The sequence below is a fragment of the Strigops habroptila genome, chromosome 11, assembly GCF_004027225.2.
Source record: "Strigops habroptila isolate Jane chromosome 11, bStrHab1.2.pri, whole genome shotgun sequence".
NCBI lineage: Eukaryota > Metazoa > Chordata > Aves > Psittaciformes > Psittacidae > Strigops > Strigops habroptila.
Window position 1 is genome coordinate 24,264,152 of NC_046360.1, and position 18,748 is coordinate 24,282,899.

Below are 18,748 nucleotides of genomic sequence, written 5' to 3' on the forward strand. Positions count from 1 at the left end.
CTCTGAAGTGGACTGTGCCTTCATTCTGTGAAATGCTGCAAAAGCAGCTAAATATGGTTGCTAAAGGAAATGTGAGGAGAGAAATTCTTGCTTTAACAAAGTGTGAGAGTTGTCTTTTGTGTGGAGACCTGCTGTACCCACACAGGTACCGTGCAAAGATCATGTAACTTTGAAACACCATTACAGAAGAAAAAGAGTGTAAATGATGGGCTGTGTTAATACTAAAGAATAGAATTAAGAAATGCTATGAAAGGTCTAAATGTATCCAGATCTTGCTTTTCAGTGTAACAGTGGCTTGATTATTGTTGTATTGGAGCGCTTACACATCAGAATGACACTGCACTTAAAATGAAGGGGTTTCATAGTCTTCCAGTATTTTCTTTTGAGGGGAAAGACTCAAAAATGCAGTATAGGGGAAACTGCGTCTGATCTGCATGTACTCCCACAGCATGATTATTTCTAAATGGACTATTAGAAGTCCAAGATAGAGTAAAAATATGCATACCTAACTCTGACAGTGTTCAAATGTGTGTGAAAATTGATCAAACTCCTCATAATCCAAAAATCAAGGTCCAGCTTGCTGACATTTTATATGCATTGTAGAATGTTGCGTGCACACTAACAAAAGGCTCACCAAACCTTACGTAGCCTGTGAACTTTGAACTGAGTAAGTGGAGCAGACTATTTCACTGTCAAGTTTTCATTAAATTTTAAAATACATATGCAGGTTTGTGGTGTCAGCAAAGAAAATTGCTCTAGCAGAGTTCAGATTCAGGACTTGAGTACCTGTGTTGGTGGGTCACTACTCCAGCTATTGCTGTAGTGCTATTTATATAGTGTGATGCATAGCTAGGAGCTGAGGGCTCTAGTGGAGGTATATTTACAGTGCATGCGTAATCTTTACAGTTTACAATGATCATTGTTACAGCACTTGCAATAGAACGAGTTTCTCTGCCCACAACAAACAACTTGCAAGCTCACTGCACATCTCTTCCTAACCTCTTGCTGAGCCTTGACAGTCTAGCACAACTGCAGATTCTGGAGCTGTTTTTCTTTAATGAACTGGAAATGGCATTAAATGGGTGCAGGCTTAGTGTTAACCTGTGATTGATGTGTTATTTCACTAGGTAACTTACTATGTGCGCATATTAGTGCAGAACAGATATATTTCACTACACACAATAGGTTCATTCTTCGCTAGATAAATATAATGCGCGTAATTGCAGTTCATTATGTAAATACCTTTGTATGAGATTTTTATGGAGTAGTAATGGATTTTGCAGAAATTTTTGCTCCTACATAGAATACTGTTTTTTAAAGCAACGTAACAGTGGCCATCAGGGGAAGGCTTTTAAGCCTGCAACTTGGAACATTCTGTTATAACTTTGACTTGATTTGAATTGAACAACACTGACTGTTCAAACATCTAACCACCTACTGCTGGGGGGGATGGGAGAAGGGTCCCTTCATCACAGGCTTCCCAATTCTTTTTCCAAGCAGCTCAGTAGCTCAGTAGAAAAATTCTTGGCCACTGAAAGGAGATAATGCTTTTAAATATCTGGAAATAGTGATTTAGCAGTGATGGCAGGCCGGAAGACCAAGTGAAAGGCTATTTGGTGTGATAGTCTGTATTGTTCGTGGGTTTTTATTTGTTTGTTTTTTTGCTTTTTGTTTTGAGGCATCTAGATCATGGAAGGTGAATAGGGGTGGAATTTAAAAGAGGAGAAACATACTCCCCTAAACAAACGGAAAGCAAAAGGAAAGTTAAGAGGATGTGATCGAGGAGAAATTAAGGTCTACAGGCACAATTGTTTATGGTAGTACCAGAAAAATATCTAAAATAAATGAAGCCTTCTGCTAAATCCTAAACTCCTATAGGGTTTATTTCAAGTATTTCTTTCCCTATCTGCATATTTGTTAGTACCAGTACAGAGATAACAAGCAATTTTTCAATACAATTTCAGAAGTGCATTTCAGTTTGAAAAATATGAGCAGGGCTTCCGTTGGTGAAAGAGCATTAAGAATGAAGTATTAAAGAACTAAAAAGATATCCCTGTTAACCGGATGTTTTGTTGTTTGTTTGTGGTTTTGTGTGGTGTGTTTTTTGTTTTTTTTTTTTTTTTTTTTTTTTCTCTAACTCTGGTTTTAAATCCCATCTTCTCATATTTAACTGCAGTTTTCTGCCTCAGTTTTGCATGGCAGCATGCAGAAAAAACCCAGCCAAATGAAAAAACATCTAGCAACATTTATTCCTTGGATTGCAGTGTTTTTATGGAGCTTTTCTACTTGGAATAATGTAGCATGCCCCTTGTTTCTGGGCGCTGAAACCTAAATGTGTGTAAATGTACTTTTTCACAACTGTTGGATTATTCTGTTTTGCAAATAGAGGATAGTGTCTTTGCTCCTTACATTGTCTGATAACACCAAGACACAAAACAAAGTAGTGTTAGCCAGTTCTGTGAAAAGGGAGGTTACAGAAGCTTGCAAAGACAGATCTTTCTGTTGTGTTCTGGTGAATTCCAGCCAATACTGTAATGTATCTGGAGAACCCTAGCAGGCTTCCAATTTAACAATGTCTCTAAAATATTGACACAGAACGGAAGCCTTTGTGGTTTTGTTTTTTTTTTTTCCTTTTTGCTACAGCTAAGATTCTTGCATATTGAACAAAAACCTGTAATGAGGAAAGGAGTTTCAACTGACTTAGAAAAACAGCTCAAGTCTATAAATGAATGAACGGAAAAGCCAGATAACACAGCTGCTTTATGTAATGGCTAGCCTGTCTTCAAACAACTCGTCTGTGAAATGATGCAAGGCTTGAGATTATTACTCTTCTCTGTTGGCAGTTTGTATTCCTGAAGAGTGTGCACACTACTGTATTTCATTGTCAGGGTGGGGGTGGCAGTGTGCGGGGTGGTGCATATGGGGCCAGTTGTAAGTAAGGTCAATTAGGACACTAGTTTTTCTAGACAAATCCCTAGTCACTTCACCTACAATTCTTAAAAATGTATAACACCACTTCTCTTGGTAATACAGTTAAGGCAAGGTGCCCAGAACTACGACATGTGCTGTCTTCAACTACTGCAGTTCTCTGGTCTTACATATTTCTTGAAGTAGTAACTGTTGCTCTCAGAAGTGCTGTTTGAAGTGTCTGCTCTTGTCGAGTGCTGCCTTTCCCTGACAACAGAACTGTGTTCTCAGATGTTACCCAGGGTAGTATGAAAGAGTTTTCAGTTTTGTTGAAGGATTCTATTGACTGTATGCGTCAGTAGGTTAAAGGCTGGGCATGCACTGATTCTATCCAGAGTAACTTCAAACACTACCTCGGGAAACCACTAGAAGCTTTTTGTTTACTGGGTTTTTGGAGAACTCATCTCCAGAAATCTGCAGCTTCTCAGCTTTGTGTTATGGCTACATTTCTTTGCCTAGGAGTAACTAGTTTGGTTAAGCATTCAAGAATACCAGCTTTATAACGAATGCCATACCATAATTTCCAGTTATGATTTTATTGGTGTGAATAACTTGTATTGGACCAAAGTAAATGTCTAGAAAAGGCATTTAGTCATAACTTCATTCTCCCCAGCCTCTTTAACTCAGTACTGTGTGTATATACATAGACATATATACACACATACACAGGCAGGTATCTTTCCGTATTTCTACCCTTTCCTAAAATTTAGTCACTTCTTGGCAGGGTAGGTGCAAGAATAGGAGAGCTAGTTATTCCAACTACTACTCCCACACACAAGGAGCACAGTTTGGATGGGAAAACTACCTTAGGAGTGCAGTGTTTGCATTGGGGCCGGGTAGTCTGGAAATATATCTGGAACTGAGAGAATGGAACCAGGGTTGCACAGCGTGGTGCAGTATCCTGATAAAGCACACCAGCGAGAATGCTGAATTGCTAATGATTTCTAATATTCAACCATTACAGAAACTTTTATAGAACTTGGATGTCTTTAATCTCCTCATAGGTTTTCTTTTTCTGAATCTAGGAAGCAATAACCAGTCAAACAATTACTGTGATAACAAAAGGATCAGCAATATAAATGTGCTGAAGTATGTGTATTGGTTAACACAGTAAGTGAAAATATGTAGATATGAAGCATCTCCCGAAATGCAGCTATCTTCTATGTCTGATTACTACTACAAAGTTGTTAACAAGAAGTGCTATTGAAGTCTTGTGGTGATAATTATTAATTCTTTTCCTTAACAACAAAATGCTCACTGTATTGTTTTCCTTCGGCAACTAAAAAGATCTGACTTTAGATCTTAAAGCTTGAAACAAAGTAAGGAGTTTCCTAGAACAGCTGCTTGGGAGGAGAATTTTAAACAGTGTAAGTAGATGACACCTCAGGTGGAGATTCCCTGGTGAGAAATAAACCCAAAGTGAATTAGCAGCGCACTGATGAGTGGGTCAGTGGTCTCGATTGGTGATGGATGATAATAGCTCTTATGAGCCTGCAGCTTTAACACTTGATTACTAGACAAGCATCACATGTGCATAGTGCATCTTATAAGGAAGGCTCTTCATGAATTTCTGATAGCTCCTGCTCTGGAGGCTGAGCAGCTTCTGCAGTTTGAATTTATGGTAATTTTAGATAAAATTGAGCATAGGCTGGGATTTAGGTGGCTCTCCCTTCTCCAGTCAGACTATGTGCAGCAGTCTGTATGACTCGGAAGGACATGTAGGCTGAAATAGCCTTTACTGCATTTATGAAAAAGGATGGGAGCATTGAATTTAGGGGTCAAAGAAGTCAGAAAACTGTTTAGGGAATTTTGTGTGGTTTCTCGAGAAAATGGGGAGTACTATTATGTTGATTGGAAAAATGGGACTTGTAATGTATTGGAGGAAAAAAGGGAACCTTAGTTTTCAAGTACCAAATTATGCATCAGGTTACATAGTGCTCAGAAGAAGCTCTTGGGGTCTGATACCTTTCTTAAGTGCTGCTGCGAAACAGTGACCAGACGTTGTGTTGCTTTCTTGCAGCAGCACTTGTCTAATTCCCAAAATACCAGTTTGGAGACAGTTAAGCAGCTCATCCTCTGTCAAAATGGAGGCAGTTATTTCTAGTAATGACTGAGAGATGGAGGAATAAGAAATGCGCAAACCTTTCCTATGCTTATTTGAGAGATCCTTGATAAATGGCATATACTATTTATTAACAAATCAACGCCTTAGTGTTAAGGGGTGGTGTCACTGGCCTTTGATCAAATATTGTATTGAATCAATTATCTAAATTTAGTGTATTTTTCCCAATTTTATTAACAAATTGGAGATTAAACAAAAGCGTTTTCATGACATAAAATAACAAACAAAAGTGCGGTAATAAAAAGCATTGGGGTGGGATAACACCTGATAATAGCAAGTTTGGCTTAGAATTGTGCTGCTGCTTCTGTACTGTCTATGATCTATCTAGTACTGGTTGCTTATAAGTAGAATCATGGTGTAAACAGGCATGGTTCCCCCCCCCCCCCCCCTTTAGAGGGATGGCTATATTATGGCCTGAATTTGTTAGTCTTATTTTTTTAAATGGAACAATACATTAAAAAGTAATGAGCGTAGCAGCCTGAGTGTGTCTCTTGCAATGTTAGTGACACTATGATGGATTAACAGCCAGTAAAATAGAAATGTGTGCTCTGGTAAATATTTTTACCTAACACTTATTAGTATATTTATGGGTATCCATTTTGCTTTGACTTTGCATCTTTTAAGAGTAATAATGCTTTAATGTATTTAAAAAAAAAAAAACAAAAAACAAAAACAAAACCAAAAAAACCAACCCCACAACAGCCTAAGAAATCTGCTATTCTGCAGCAAATGAAGCCTGAGCTGTCCATAGTGCATAATGTTAAGATATATTATTAAAATAGGACTAGAACTGGACCACTATACACAAGTCAGAATTTGAAACCCCCTAAATAAGAGACTATCTTGTATTTCTTCTGTGATAGGCTATTATTCTGTGTGATGCTGGAATTACTCATTATGCCCAAGTCCATTCCCCCCCCCCCCCCCCCAATAACAGATTGTTTCATCTGCTTACAGGCAGCAAGGTTTCAATTTAATGTTCGCTTGCACTGGTGGAAAAAAATACAATCTTAAATTTGGTTCTTACCCAAAGTAACACTAACTGCTGAAGAAGCAAAACTTGATTTGCATAAAGCAGCAAGTCTTAAATAGGTTTCTTCAGGTTGCTATTTCACTTTAAGACAATGAGTTGCCTACACTCTTTTTGAAGGTAACTCTGAAAAGTTAAGAAATATATTTAGAGCTTTCTGGTATTATTTTAGTCTTATTGAAACCTGTTTGTCTTTTGATAATTCTTGGTGGTCTTACTCTGCAGTTGTGATCACATACTTAAGACAATTTAATATCATAACTCTTCAGGACTTTTTTAAGTTTATGTATATCTTTTTACTGTAACAAGTTACTGGAATTCATCACCATAATGAGCTTACTTTTTAATATATGCTATTTCCAATAGCCTTTTGAGATCACTTTGATTTTCAGGGTCAGTCAATGTTCATGATAAATAAAAAAGACTCACCAAAGTAATAGAGCAGAAATGGATCACAGATTAGCAACTGCTGCCATACAAAGTTCATTTTCTATAACATCTCATAAGGAGCACTGTGTTGACTAAACTACCAGTTTCTTGATCTGATATTCAAGGCTTCAGAAAAGCCACATTTCCACCTCAAAAATCATACTTGTGATGCAGGAATCGACTGACAGACTTGTAGATCTCTGAAGTACCTAATGGCTTTACATAATTACTTTCCATAGCACTGTTTCTCAGATCAAAAGCTCTGTTGTACTTTCAGCTTTGTAGTAAGGACAGTGTTTTGAAAATAATTAAATGTTAGGCTATGGTTTACAGGTTGCTTTCAGCTCAGTGGTTGGAAATTTCCCCTCGCTGATGACAAGGGGTCAATAGATGACTTCATCTGTTGATGCAGAAGGAGCTCTCTCTTGAAAGAGTCTGCTCAGTACTGCTTCCCTCTTTCTCCCTCATTTAATGCATCGTTTTTGGTACCCAGTGTTTATGTGTCACTAATCCTGTCAAGATCTGAAGTAATAGCAATGTTGTTCCTAACCTTGGAAGTTTGTATTTTGGGTTTCAGCAGGGTCCAGAGGAATTTGCAAGGTTTGGGTGAACACAGGTCATTAGAAGTATGACAAAGGGGTTTCATTCTAGTGTATAGATAGTAACAGATATGCACTTAAATATGTTGTGACCTTCTAGTCGTCATTTGTATCACCAGAGAAAGAATGCTAGATTTGTTTGATTTCCATAGTATTGTGTCCATTATGTTAAGAGCTCTCAATTACAGTTTCTCATTTTTGCATCCTATCTTTGGTTTTCATGTATTTCAAACACATTGAAAGCATTTATGTTTACAACCTAGCACTAGCCTTGGGAGTAAAAAGGTAATTTATGTGCTTAGAGAAGAGTTCATTTCCTAGCATGAAACACTCAAAAGAAACAAAATGCGGACTTTGTCTTAATACTTGAAAATTCAAAATAGATGAAGCTTATGTAAAATGGCACTAACAGACTAGAGCTACAGTGGACTGCTGAAATTGGACTTGGTTAGCTATAAACATCATTAGCTTAAAGCATTGTGGCTCACCATGCAGTGTGAGCCCTCATAGGCTGGGAGGTGATAATGCTTTGCTCTTTTACATTTTAACTCCTTGTGGAGATGCTAAAGACAGCTGAACATAGGCTTTGTAGAAGCTAAATTAGCCATGTGTTCCTTGGGGGTTTATGGCAAACTGTGAGGTTTATCTGGTGCTGAAGTGTGCTAAAGATAACGTGACAGTAACCTAAAATGCTGTACTCGCAATGTATTGTGAGTGTACATTAGTATTCTTAAAATCTTTAGAGAGTGTACTTATTCCTATGTAACTGACTTTGAGTAAATGTAAACATAGATTGCATATGTCCTGAATATTCTCATGAGCTGAAATATAAGTGTTTGATTTGACCTGAACAGCATACACAAACAAGATGATGATTGTTACAAAGTTGCATAAAAAATACAGTCATGGTTTAGACTTCTTGCAGGATTTCTATTACTACAAGTCACTAGATCATGCCCATTATGTGAAACTGTGTTCATTTAATCCAGTGAGTAATGTTACTTGACCTCAATCTTTGTTTTAAGCGGGTAGCAATTGGTCAATAACTAGGCATTCCCATACCAATGGAACACATTTATACATATGGGACTTTCATAAAATTCTAAGAATACATGTACATATGTTACGTCTCTACAGAATAGGTCTAATGTGCAGTCTCTTGCTCTTTCTCAGATGTACAGCTCACTTTGAAACAAGTAAGCCTGTGTTCTCACAGCATGCAAACACTACTTGATGAATCCCTCCACCATTGGGTTGTTTCCAGATAATATATCCTGAAGGTTCAGATTTTGCCTTTTATCTGACAATCTCAAAGTGCTTTGTGAAGCTGAGGTGACTTTTGTTATCTCCCTACTTCTTCTCTTTTCATTTTCCATATGTAAGTGTATGTGAAACATACTTGCAGAGAAGTAAGGAAAAAGTTGCATGCAGTTGTTAAAGGCTGGAAGGGTTTTCAGGAGAGGACATTATATTAAATTGTTTATTGTGTGAGGTAGCTATAGCCCTTTGCTCTTCTCTGCCACACTCCGCTTCTCACCCCAGCCCTTTTTTTAAAGGATCCCTTTTTAAGAGAAAGGAAAGCTGGGGGTGGGGGAAGGCATTTTGATCTCTTGATTCAAACAAAAAAAGCCCTGTGGAGAACACATCTGAGGATTATAATCTCAGTGTTTAGAATTACTAATATACTATATTAGGAATATAGTATAATATGTTAGGAATATACTACAAAGCAAGTATTAACAGCACATCATGCAGTGTAGTTAGGACTTGTCTATTTTTGCTGTATCTAAATCTTCTAATATATGTGGAATATAGATAAACTGATGTGTTTTCTTTGTTTGTTTTTGGTTTCTGTTTGTTTTTTAAATTAATTTTGCAGTTGAGGTGGCTGGCCTCTTCAGCAAAGCTTTTAGCACTTTAGCCTTCTGCATTTATTCCTCTCTGTTTAGAACTCACTATACATAAGCATCTGAAAATAGAAATACAATAAACATTTGTGTTAATTATATCGTTTCCTCCTACTCTTCTCCCCTGCACCATATGTTCTCTCTATGCCTCTCCATTGACTTTTTATTAGGGCTTGATACGTGTCTAATCAGAAGACCTCAAAGTATGCTCTGCAAATTTGACTTTGTTACTGCATCCTTTAATAAGTGTGAATATATCTGTAGGTAGACAGAAGAAAGAACAATGGGATTAATTTGTCAGGTAGTTACCATATGTATTTCTGTACAGGACTTTCACTTAGCCTGTGTTCTCTACTTCAGCCTTTGTGTCAAATCTTATATTACCTTTTGCCTTTAACCAGTGGTTTGTTTTGTTTGTTTGTTTGTTTGTTTTTTTGGGGGGGAAGGGAAAAAGGAGGGGAGGTTGTGTGTGTTTTGTTTTGTTTTGTTATGCATGCCACCCCCCTCCCCTAAATGCATAAACATTTTCCTTCTCTGATCAGTTACCTGTATGTATGTGTGTTTCTAGCGGGACCACTGCTTAAAGATTCTTCCAGATTTGGCAGTTACCTATAACAGCATAAGGACATGATAGAAATACCACGTTACTTCCAAAATACAGATTGATTACTATGCTGCTTCGAAACTTAGCTTCCTTCTGACTTTGTTCCAGGACATCACAAAGTTTTATCAAGTAGTGAAGCACACTGCTGTATCCCCAGTATAACAGGCTTGAACCCTTCAGCAGAACTTACCATTTCTTTTTTGTATTTATTTTCCGTGCTCCATGTGTAAACCACATAGGGAAAGTTTCTGCATCCTTGAGGATAACATAGGGGAAATAGTAAAGTTAGATTTGAACCTGGTATCTTGACTGCAGTGATCTGCGTACCAGGAATAGTCAGTAATGGTCAGGTCAGGATAGAACAGCTTTGCAGAAAGTGTTGTCGCTTTTAGTGCTTTATATGAGTGGTTTGTATGTGATAAACCCCTGTTATACTACAGGTTTGCTTTTCATTCACTGAATTATTAAGAGGAACTAAACTCCGTGAATGTAACCACTGTGCATTACTGAAAGAATCTGAAGGCACTCTATGACATAATGCATGCAAATGTTCGTTAGCACAAAAGGAGGTGACGATGCTTGTACTGTATCAAGTATCAATTTCTTTTCCAAGTGAAGAGTGCTGCTTTTTTCTTTCTTTTCCTGAGATTAGTAATAGTAGAAATAGAATTTCTCTATTAAATGTGTGTCCAGTTATAGATGCCAAATGCATAAATTGTTGATCTCTTACATAATTAAATGTATAATGTAAATAACATCAAGGTTTGAAAGGCGACTTTATCATCTTTTCTTGCCATTAATTAGTGATGGTTTTAATACCTGTTAAATGACTCAGGCCTATTGAATGCAGACACACTGTATGTGCTTTTGAAAAGTTTCTAGGGATTTTGGTAATTCTTTGAAGAATGAAACTGTTAACAACTGTTAGTTGTCACTAGTGCACTGTTAACTTGAAGTGCATAAGGATCAATGTTAATGTAAAACAAAGTTTGAGTCCCACAAAATTAGCCTTATGAAGGTCCTTCCTGACGTTTAGCATGTGAAAAAGCTAAACAGCACGAGTAGTGAGGCAGCCCACTATTCCTGTTTCATTCCTAGTTTTGAAAAGATACTGTTGTTTATATAATATGTTCAAAGGGGCGCATAATTATATACGGGTAGTCAGCCATGTGCATTTTTACATTCTGCCTGTAGGTAGGCTGAACACCTGGAGACATGGCAGTGTATTTAAAACACTGCTTAGAAAATCTACAGTAACAGCACAGATAATAGGGCTTTCAAAATGGTTGATGAATAAGTGTACCTTTCAACAAAACTTTCATTATTGCCTTCATATGAAGATAACGGTACAGACAGAAATAGGATTTATTTGCTGGTGGGGGTGGGCAGCGGGTGGTGAAAGTTGCAGCGTACCACGCTACTCTGTTCTACACCGTTTCCCTAGGGTAGCCTTTCTATCTTTAAACCTCTCTCTTCTTCCGAGAAAGCAGAAAGCTTTTATCAGCCAGGTGTTGAATAGAGCTTTTGATATTTAAAGCAAACTGTTCAGTGCTCTTAGAAATGTTAATGTGGAAAAAAACCTCACGGGTACTACATATCTAGCTTCAAGACACAAAGTGTTAAACAGGGCAAGAACAGCATACAGAGGCAGAGCGAATATTTTGAGGTGTTGGTGCTAACTACAGAGGGAAGAAACTGGAATTCTGGAGTGGGCACAGGAGCTGTATTGTATGATGCAAGGATGACTCAGCCCGTGTTCAGATCGTCTCCAGGTCTTGCCATAGTTATTTACATTAAAGTTCAATTGCTATTTTAAGTCTGTACATTTAGTGGAGAAGGTGGTGAGAAACAAACAGAGGGAGAAGAATAAAAGGAAAAGGAGGGAGGGGAGATTTTGAAATACAACAACAAAAATACCTGGACCAGTCCCTCCTGCTCCCTGCGCTGCTCTCTCCGTGGAGGAGCTTGTAATCCTGTGTTTGCTATATCAAGAGGATTCTTCTGAGAGCACAAATTAATAATTTATTCATAGGCTTGAGTCAGTTAGCCCTCATTGATTTACTTATGCTGCATCTCTCTTCATTCATAAGCCTTTGCTAGTCCGGATCTCTCGGATAGTGACTCGCTGCAGCTCTCGGGCGTGGGAAGGCAGCAGCAAACGTGCCTTTATGCACAAGGAAGCGCTATGTAGGGCTGAATTAAATGGGCAAACCCGACCGGAGCCCCGGACTCGCTCCGGGAGCTGCTCCCGCTTGCCGGCGATGCTGCTCCGGCGGGGATCGGTCCGCTCCGCCCGCCGCCTGGCCGCCGTGGTGCGGCTCCGCGCCCGCGGAGCGGGGCTAAGCTCCGGCCGCCCTCCGCCGCGCCGGTCCCTGCCCGAATTGGCCGCTCTCCGGGCGGGGTGGGGGTGTGTGTGCGGCCCCCCCCATCCCTCCGCCCCTGCCAGCCCGCCGAACCCTCCCCAGCGCAGCCCCCGGCGATGTGCAGCGCGCTCTCCTCGCCTCCCCGGAAGGGCTCAACTCCACTTTCAGCTCTTCCAGACTTTGGCTGCCTTTGCCATACAGAGGCACCCTCCCTCTGGTCCAGCTCCTCCTGTGCCTGCCTCTCTGTCTCGGCGCTATCCCGTTAAAAGGCTGCTGCTCCTGCTCCACTGAACCAGTGCACTGGCTGACTTGATCTGGGATGAAGGCTGGAGGTTATCGGCGAGGGAGAGGAGAACTCTAGGCAGCTTTCCATTTGCAAAGTGAGCAGTAATTGCAAGAAGACAGCCTCCCCAGTTGGAATCGATAGTCTGCTTTCTTGCTGCTAAGGGCACTTTGGAGCAGCAGTAGGTCACTGAAGTAACTCCAGCACACTGCTGACTGCGGAGTTGTAAAGAACTACATGCAAGTGGCTGCAGTAGCGCTGGAAAGCGCTTTGCTGTTACCAGGGACACAATAGTTTTCAAGTCATTAGAGCTTCGCTTCTGGTCCTTTCCTTCCATTACACAGAGAGGGTCCTTCTTTGGAAGGATGAGGATGAAGCTGTGATTTCTTCCAGTGTTGTTCTAGTGGAGGGGGTAAAGGTGGGGAAAGAGGCTTCAGAAGCCAAACCCCACTACTGCTGCATTCAGCTTTACCTGAATTTCCCCAAATCTTTCCAGGCACAGAGAGGCACAATGCCAGAGAATCTGAATCTTCTTCGGGCTTTTGGGGTTTTTTTCTTTATCTTCTGGACAGCTTTTAACACAGCCTTAGTGGATGTGGTTGGATCGGAGCAGCAGATCCCCTTGTCTGTGTAAGTGCTTTCATGCTATTGCTGTCAGGACAAGGATGAGAACTTGACTCCTCAAGTTCTTATCTTTTTGTATTGCAGATATTCAATTGCTCAAGGCACCTTTGCTCCTGTCAGCTGTGCTTTAAGTGGTAGTCTGTAATGCGCTCAGCGCTACTTGGATTTTATTGTAGGAAGCATGTGTTGGTGGAGTGTGTGGACGCAAAGTCTTAACTTGAGTGTTCTTGTTTACTGAAGTTGATACTGTTAACTCCTTCTCATGTGAGAATTTATCATTCAGAACTGTTTTGCCATTTTATCTGCTTCTTTCTTTTCAACTGATATATGCTATATTGTGCCAAAGCATGTTTCTGTACAAGTTGATTCTTAAAATTTGAACAGTGCAGGTTGGGTAGGTTCATATCAGAGGCCTTACCTTAGCACAGCATCTGGTTTGTGCTTAGGCTTGAAGAACTGGGCTGATCTTTTGCTGTGCTTAGGTTCCTTAGTAAGCTGTTTAATGCAGAATTGCTAGGATCCTTCTGAGTGCAGCCGAGGCTGTTACAGTCTGTGTTGCTTGCTATGACATGTGTATTACATTTCTTCCTGTCTTTCCCCCCCCCCCCCCTTCACAGTGTAAAGCTCTGGGCCTCAGCATTTGGTGGAGAGATCAAATCCATTGCAGCCAAGTACTCAGGTTCCCAGCTCCTGCAGAAGGTAAGGATCTCTTCAGTTGTAATAAGGTTTTAACAGAGAAAATGGAGGCAGATTTAATTTTTTTTAAATGAATAGGAAAGCAGTGCTGTACATGCTTTGGTCCAAGATCTATTTTTGTATTGCATACTAGTCCCTGGTGGCTCTTTGCATTGCACTGCACTGTCTGGAGAGTCCTTGTTTAAACAGATACTTTTTAATTTGGATGATTTTCTCTTTTTTTTTTTTTTGTTTTGTTTTTTTTTGTTATCATTAATAAGTAAAGTCCGGCACTTATTTCTTGAAGTCTAGGCTTCCCCCTAGGTTGCAGGTATTTAATCTGGTTGCTGCACTGTGATGATGCTTTGTGTAGAAACAGCTGCTTCTTATGAAAAATGCTAACTTCATTCAAGGAGCAGAATTAGTGTGCATTGTATTGTTTTCAGCCTGAGCTGTATGTACACAATTCACTGTATCAGGAGAAGGCGGCTGTACTGTTGTTTGTCATCTCTGCAGTTTTTACAATCCCATTATACCCCCAATCATCTCAACCTAGTGCTGGGATGTATTACATCATTACAGATAAGAGGAATGAATGTGGTTATCTTCTTGCTTAGCTGCACAGCTGGGTAATAAGCTACTGAAGTATTGCAAAAACTTGAGAAATTGGTATAAGTCTACATAATTGGGACAGAAGGTAATGAGAAAGCGGGTTTGAGTATTGGGTATATATCAAGGACTGTGTCTATTCTAATTTATATATGGAACCTATAGTAAAGTTATGTATTCTAGACTAATTTTACAACAGTTACTGAAAAAAATATGAGAGACTAAGGAATGTGCTAAAGATTTTAAGACTGCAATTTTGTGGTATTTAATATGTGATCCTCAAAATGCAGTATGGAAATGAGAAAACATCGGGACATTCAACCCGTATGTTAAATTTCTGCAGATTTTTTAGATGTGATTTTTATTCCGAGGAACACATAAAATTTTTCCTCTTTTTTTTTTTTTTTTTTTTTTGGTCTAATTACAAAGGAAATCATTCCTTGATCTTGTAGCACTTATTTTGAAAGGCTTGTAGATGTATTAAATTATGTAACGGACAGTACATGCAGCAGCTGAATCAAAAAGCTTATGCTGTCTATGTAAAATGAAAGCAGCTGACTTAACGATCACTAAAGGCATACAAATTCCTTGCAATTATCCCTGTCTTTTCAGTGTTGTATATCCGGGACTGCAAAACATGGCTAAACATTCACAAAGCTAAAATACAGAGCTATTTAAGGTCTCTTACTACCTTCCAAGGCCATTAAATGGCTTTGCTTCAATATATTGGGCAAACTTTTATTTTAATCTGAAAATCTGCACATTGTGTACTTATTATACTTCTAACTCACATTCTTTAAAGTCTGTGTAGTCTTATCACATTGTTGTATGAACTACTTCCATTTATAAAGCAGATGGAGCTTTCAGTTTAGATTAGCATCTAATCAAGTATTATTAAAAGGCTCTAATTTTTTATTGGGCCATAACAAACAGGTACCTTTGTTTAACTTTGGAACTGTTCCACGCGCAGCCATTTTTGCACTAAAATGGCTTTAAAAATTAAATCTACCAGATACAGATGGTCCAACATTTTGCTAGAAAAATATGGACTTTACTGTGTTTTGCAATCACACTACAATCCACAAAGAATCCATCTGAGATCCTTAATCATTCTTCCCTTCCTCACAGTACACACTGCTGTCATCCCTTCTGTAATGTATTTTTTCCTTTGAAGTAGCAAGATTGCTTCCTATTGGTTGTTATAATTGTAGGTAATTGGAAGCTATTCATTTTACCTTTTCATCAACATCCTTTCTATTTCACTATCAAATCTGTGCTCCTGTTTTGAAGGTGGACACTGTATATTTATTCTAAGCTATTTTGGTTTTGTTTCTTGCTTTTGTTATGCTATTTCATTATTGAATGAAAGAGGAAGACAGCACAGATTTGACAGGTATTTAGAGCATTTTTATTCCTCTGTCACTTCCCCCCCCCCTTCCCCCTTCTAGTTGCAATAGTTTTGGGAACCCTCTAGTGCTTTTTATTTAGATTTCCAAGTGTTTGTCCTTTCAAGCTTGCTCTTTCATGCTGTTGATCGTGGCAAATGAGTCTGGATGACAGATAACTCTAACATTATCTTTTTTATTGTTATAAAGTCTAGTTCTCCTGAAAGCTTGTACGAATAAAAATGTACTAAACTTAAAGATTTGTTAGTATTTTCAATGTATGAAATCAGTGACAGGAAGTTGTTGTAACAATTAAGGAATGATAGCATAGTAAGGCTCTAAATGCAAATGCATTTTTTTTTTCTCCCCCTTCCCTCCCTACTAGCCAGCTATCAAGAATCCATTTGGTATTTACTGTGAGCTCTGAGTGATCACAGTCACTGTCTTTTTAAAGTCAAGATTCCACTTTTAGAATCAGTGCAACTTCTAATATTACTGGAGGAATCCATGTTTTCTGATTGTGAATTAAGCATCATTAAACAAATGAAGATATAAAATTGTGTATAATTATGTATCTGGGCACTATAGATTTCTCAATTACCAGATGCTTTGTCATGCCATTTAGTTTAATAAAGGCTTGCTAAATGAAAATTTAACATAAAGGTTACTTGAGTAATTTTGTTAGCATATATAGTGAACACTAATTTCAAAGGAATGTGTTGGAAATCAAGGGGTGATTGACAGTCTCTACTGCCCAAATGTTTTACACATTGAGTCATTTGACTCGTGCTAAAATTTCATTGAGCAAATGAAGTCATGAGAGATATTCAATAAAGCAAAAATTTGCCAGGTTATATTTATGAGGATTGATTTTAGTTATTAAAATTCTTAAGTCTTGCTGTACGGTGAACATCAAATGGGTAACCAGCATTGTCATCCTCTTGAGTTTCAAGAAGATGCATAAAAATATTTTTGTCACTTTTGGAAACTATTTATTTTCTTAAAAAAAAAACCCCACTGTATGTTATTTTCATTGGATATTTTGTTATTTTACCAAGATTATGATAATTATTTACTAGAGATATGATTATCACATGATAATTATGGTCATTAATAATATATCATTATTAATGATAATTATTTACTAGTTATGATTTACTATTTATGATATTATTTACTAGATGATGATAATCTTATCCAAGTATGTTGTTATGCCTCCTAAGAGTAAATGGAATATATGGTTTTTCCCGAAATAGACTTTATATGACATAGACGCTGTAAATATCTCAGAAAATAATTACAATAATTCAGTAAATAACTTCAGAAATGGTGATTAGCTTTTAGGCAAAATTAGCATTTAAAAATGTAGCATTTCAGTGTTCTACTACTTACTTTCAAGGTGAAGAGCATTCAGTGTTCAAATATCTTAGGAATAATATTGTCCTATTCTGTATGGTTATCTGACTTACAGAGGTTTTACAGTTGACATATAGATTCGGCAGCATACAAGAAGCTGTCTGGTGCTGTAAAGGCATGCATACTCCTCACCTACTCAGCAAATACTGCTGGGGCCCAAGAATTGGTTCAAATTTTAATTGTCTCTTAGGTTTTTATATTTTTTGCCTAGACTTTCAAAAGACATCTGCCTTACTTGAATCTTGACACTTCTTTAAACTATTTTAAATACTCCGATTATGTTTAGTGAATGTGAGAGTGAGTGCAGCCCACTTGGCAAAGCCACAGGCTTGAAGTACAGGGTGCAAAGCAAGGCTTAGGTGCCAGGAAGATACTTACTTCAGCTGATACAATTAGCATTTTGGAGAAACACGCTTTGGGGAATGCTACTGTTACCATTAGGGTGTCCATGATAATAATGTGTTTTCAGTTCCACGCTGTTGCAAAGTAATAGTAGTAATGGTAGAAAAAATGCAAGTAGTCTGCCTTCTGTTAACATTAAAAATAATTGCTGTTGCACACTAAAGTTTTTCTAATATCGGTCAAGTGTCTGCTTCTCTAAAAATGCAGTGTGGTCTCCACTTTCTCAGATTTCTTTTGGAAGGACTGCTTTTTAAAATAACTTTCAAATATTCTGAGCTTTCATAATTCTTGAATTGGTCCTGAATAGTCAATAGTCAATATTATTTTATTGCAAATGTAGGAAGAGTTTCTAACTGAAAAGGAACTTTTATTTATTGGTTCTGCCATAAAGGTTTCTTACGGAAGATAAGCTTGTTTAAGGCTCCCTCGGATTTTTCATATCTAAGGACATACAATGAGTATGTCCGAAGGACTCCAGACTGTTATGCAAGCACTGACTACCCTGGTCCCAGCAGTCTGTAGTCTGCATCTGCTGGCTCCTTTCAGCAAATTCTACCTTGTGTTAAGACTACTGAAATCATAGTGTTTTCTCAAAGCAGGTTTTCCAATCAGTATAGCATTTCTGTTTTAAAAGGTTCAGAATTGCATTTTGTCTTACTTGACTAGATTTAGTGCTGTATCTATGGAAATGTCTATGAATGAACTATGGAAATGTCAGTGCCAAACTAATACAACAGGGCGATTTAGATCAATTAGCATTCAGCTGGTGTATCTGATTCATGCAGTACATCTATCTTTAGTTTTAAATTGTGTAATAGTGACTAAAGTTCTTTGAAGTTTAGTCCAATCATCTTGACATTTATTGCTTTTCTTCAGCATGATGTTGGTTTTGGTCTTTGCTGGCTGTTTCTTCTTTGCTCAAATATACTGCAAATACTGCTTAGAAGGAAGGGTCAGTAAGATTGAGGCATGCAGGTTACAGGGTAGACATGGATTGGCTTCTTAGATACCAATTTAAACTTTTACCATCTGAGCAATTTTAGAATGGTAAAAATAATAGAGTTGTTTTTTCCTATCAAGAACTGGAGAAAAATTATCAAAAACTGTAGACATGACTATGATTTTAAAAAAGAAAACCAACCCATCACCACCCACTGCAAAAAACCCCAACCAAGAGCAACCCACTGCCCCTGCCCCAACAAGAACAACAAAACCAAAACCCGAACTCAAAAACCCCATCAGCCAGGTAAATGGTATAGAGCTTACAAAAAGCTCCATTCAGAGTCAATTCATTATAATTCAAACTCCTGAAGTCTGGATTATGTAAAATGTG

At 38.2% G+C, this 18,748-nt stretch overlaps 1 protein-coding gene across 6 annotated transcripts in view; it reads left to right on the plus strand.

Annotated features, from left to right (window-relative positions):
- CACNA2D3 (calcium voltage-gated channel auxiliary subunit alpha2delta 3) overlaps positions 1-18,748 on the plus strand; it is a 546,863-nt gene that overhangs the window by 80,792 nt on the left and 447,323 nt on the right. For 3 of the 6 annotated variants that reach the window (XM_030502302.1, XM_030502304.1, XM_030502303.1), the window contains exons 1-2: positions 12,171-12,934; positions 13,546-13,627. In XM_030502302.1, the coding sequence (XP_030358162.1) occupies positions 12,816-12,934; positions 13,546-13,627 (201 nt within the window). In that variant the 5' untranslated portion in view covers positions 12,171-12,815. Of the gene's footprint in view, positions 1-12,167; positions 12,935-13,545; positions 13,628-18,748 lie in introns of those variants that run through there. The other 3 variants (XR_003993879.1, XM_030502306.1, XM_030502305.1) reach the window with 2 other exon arrangements.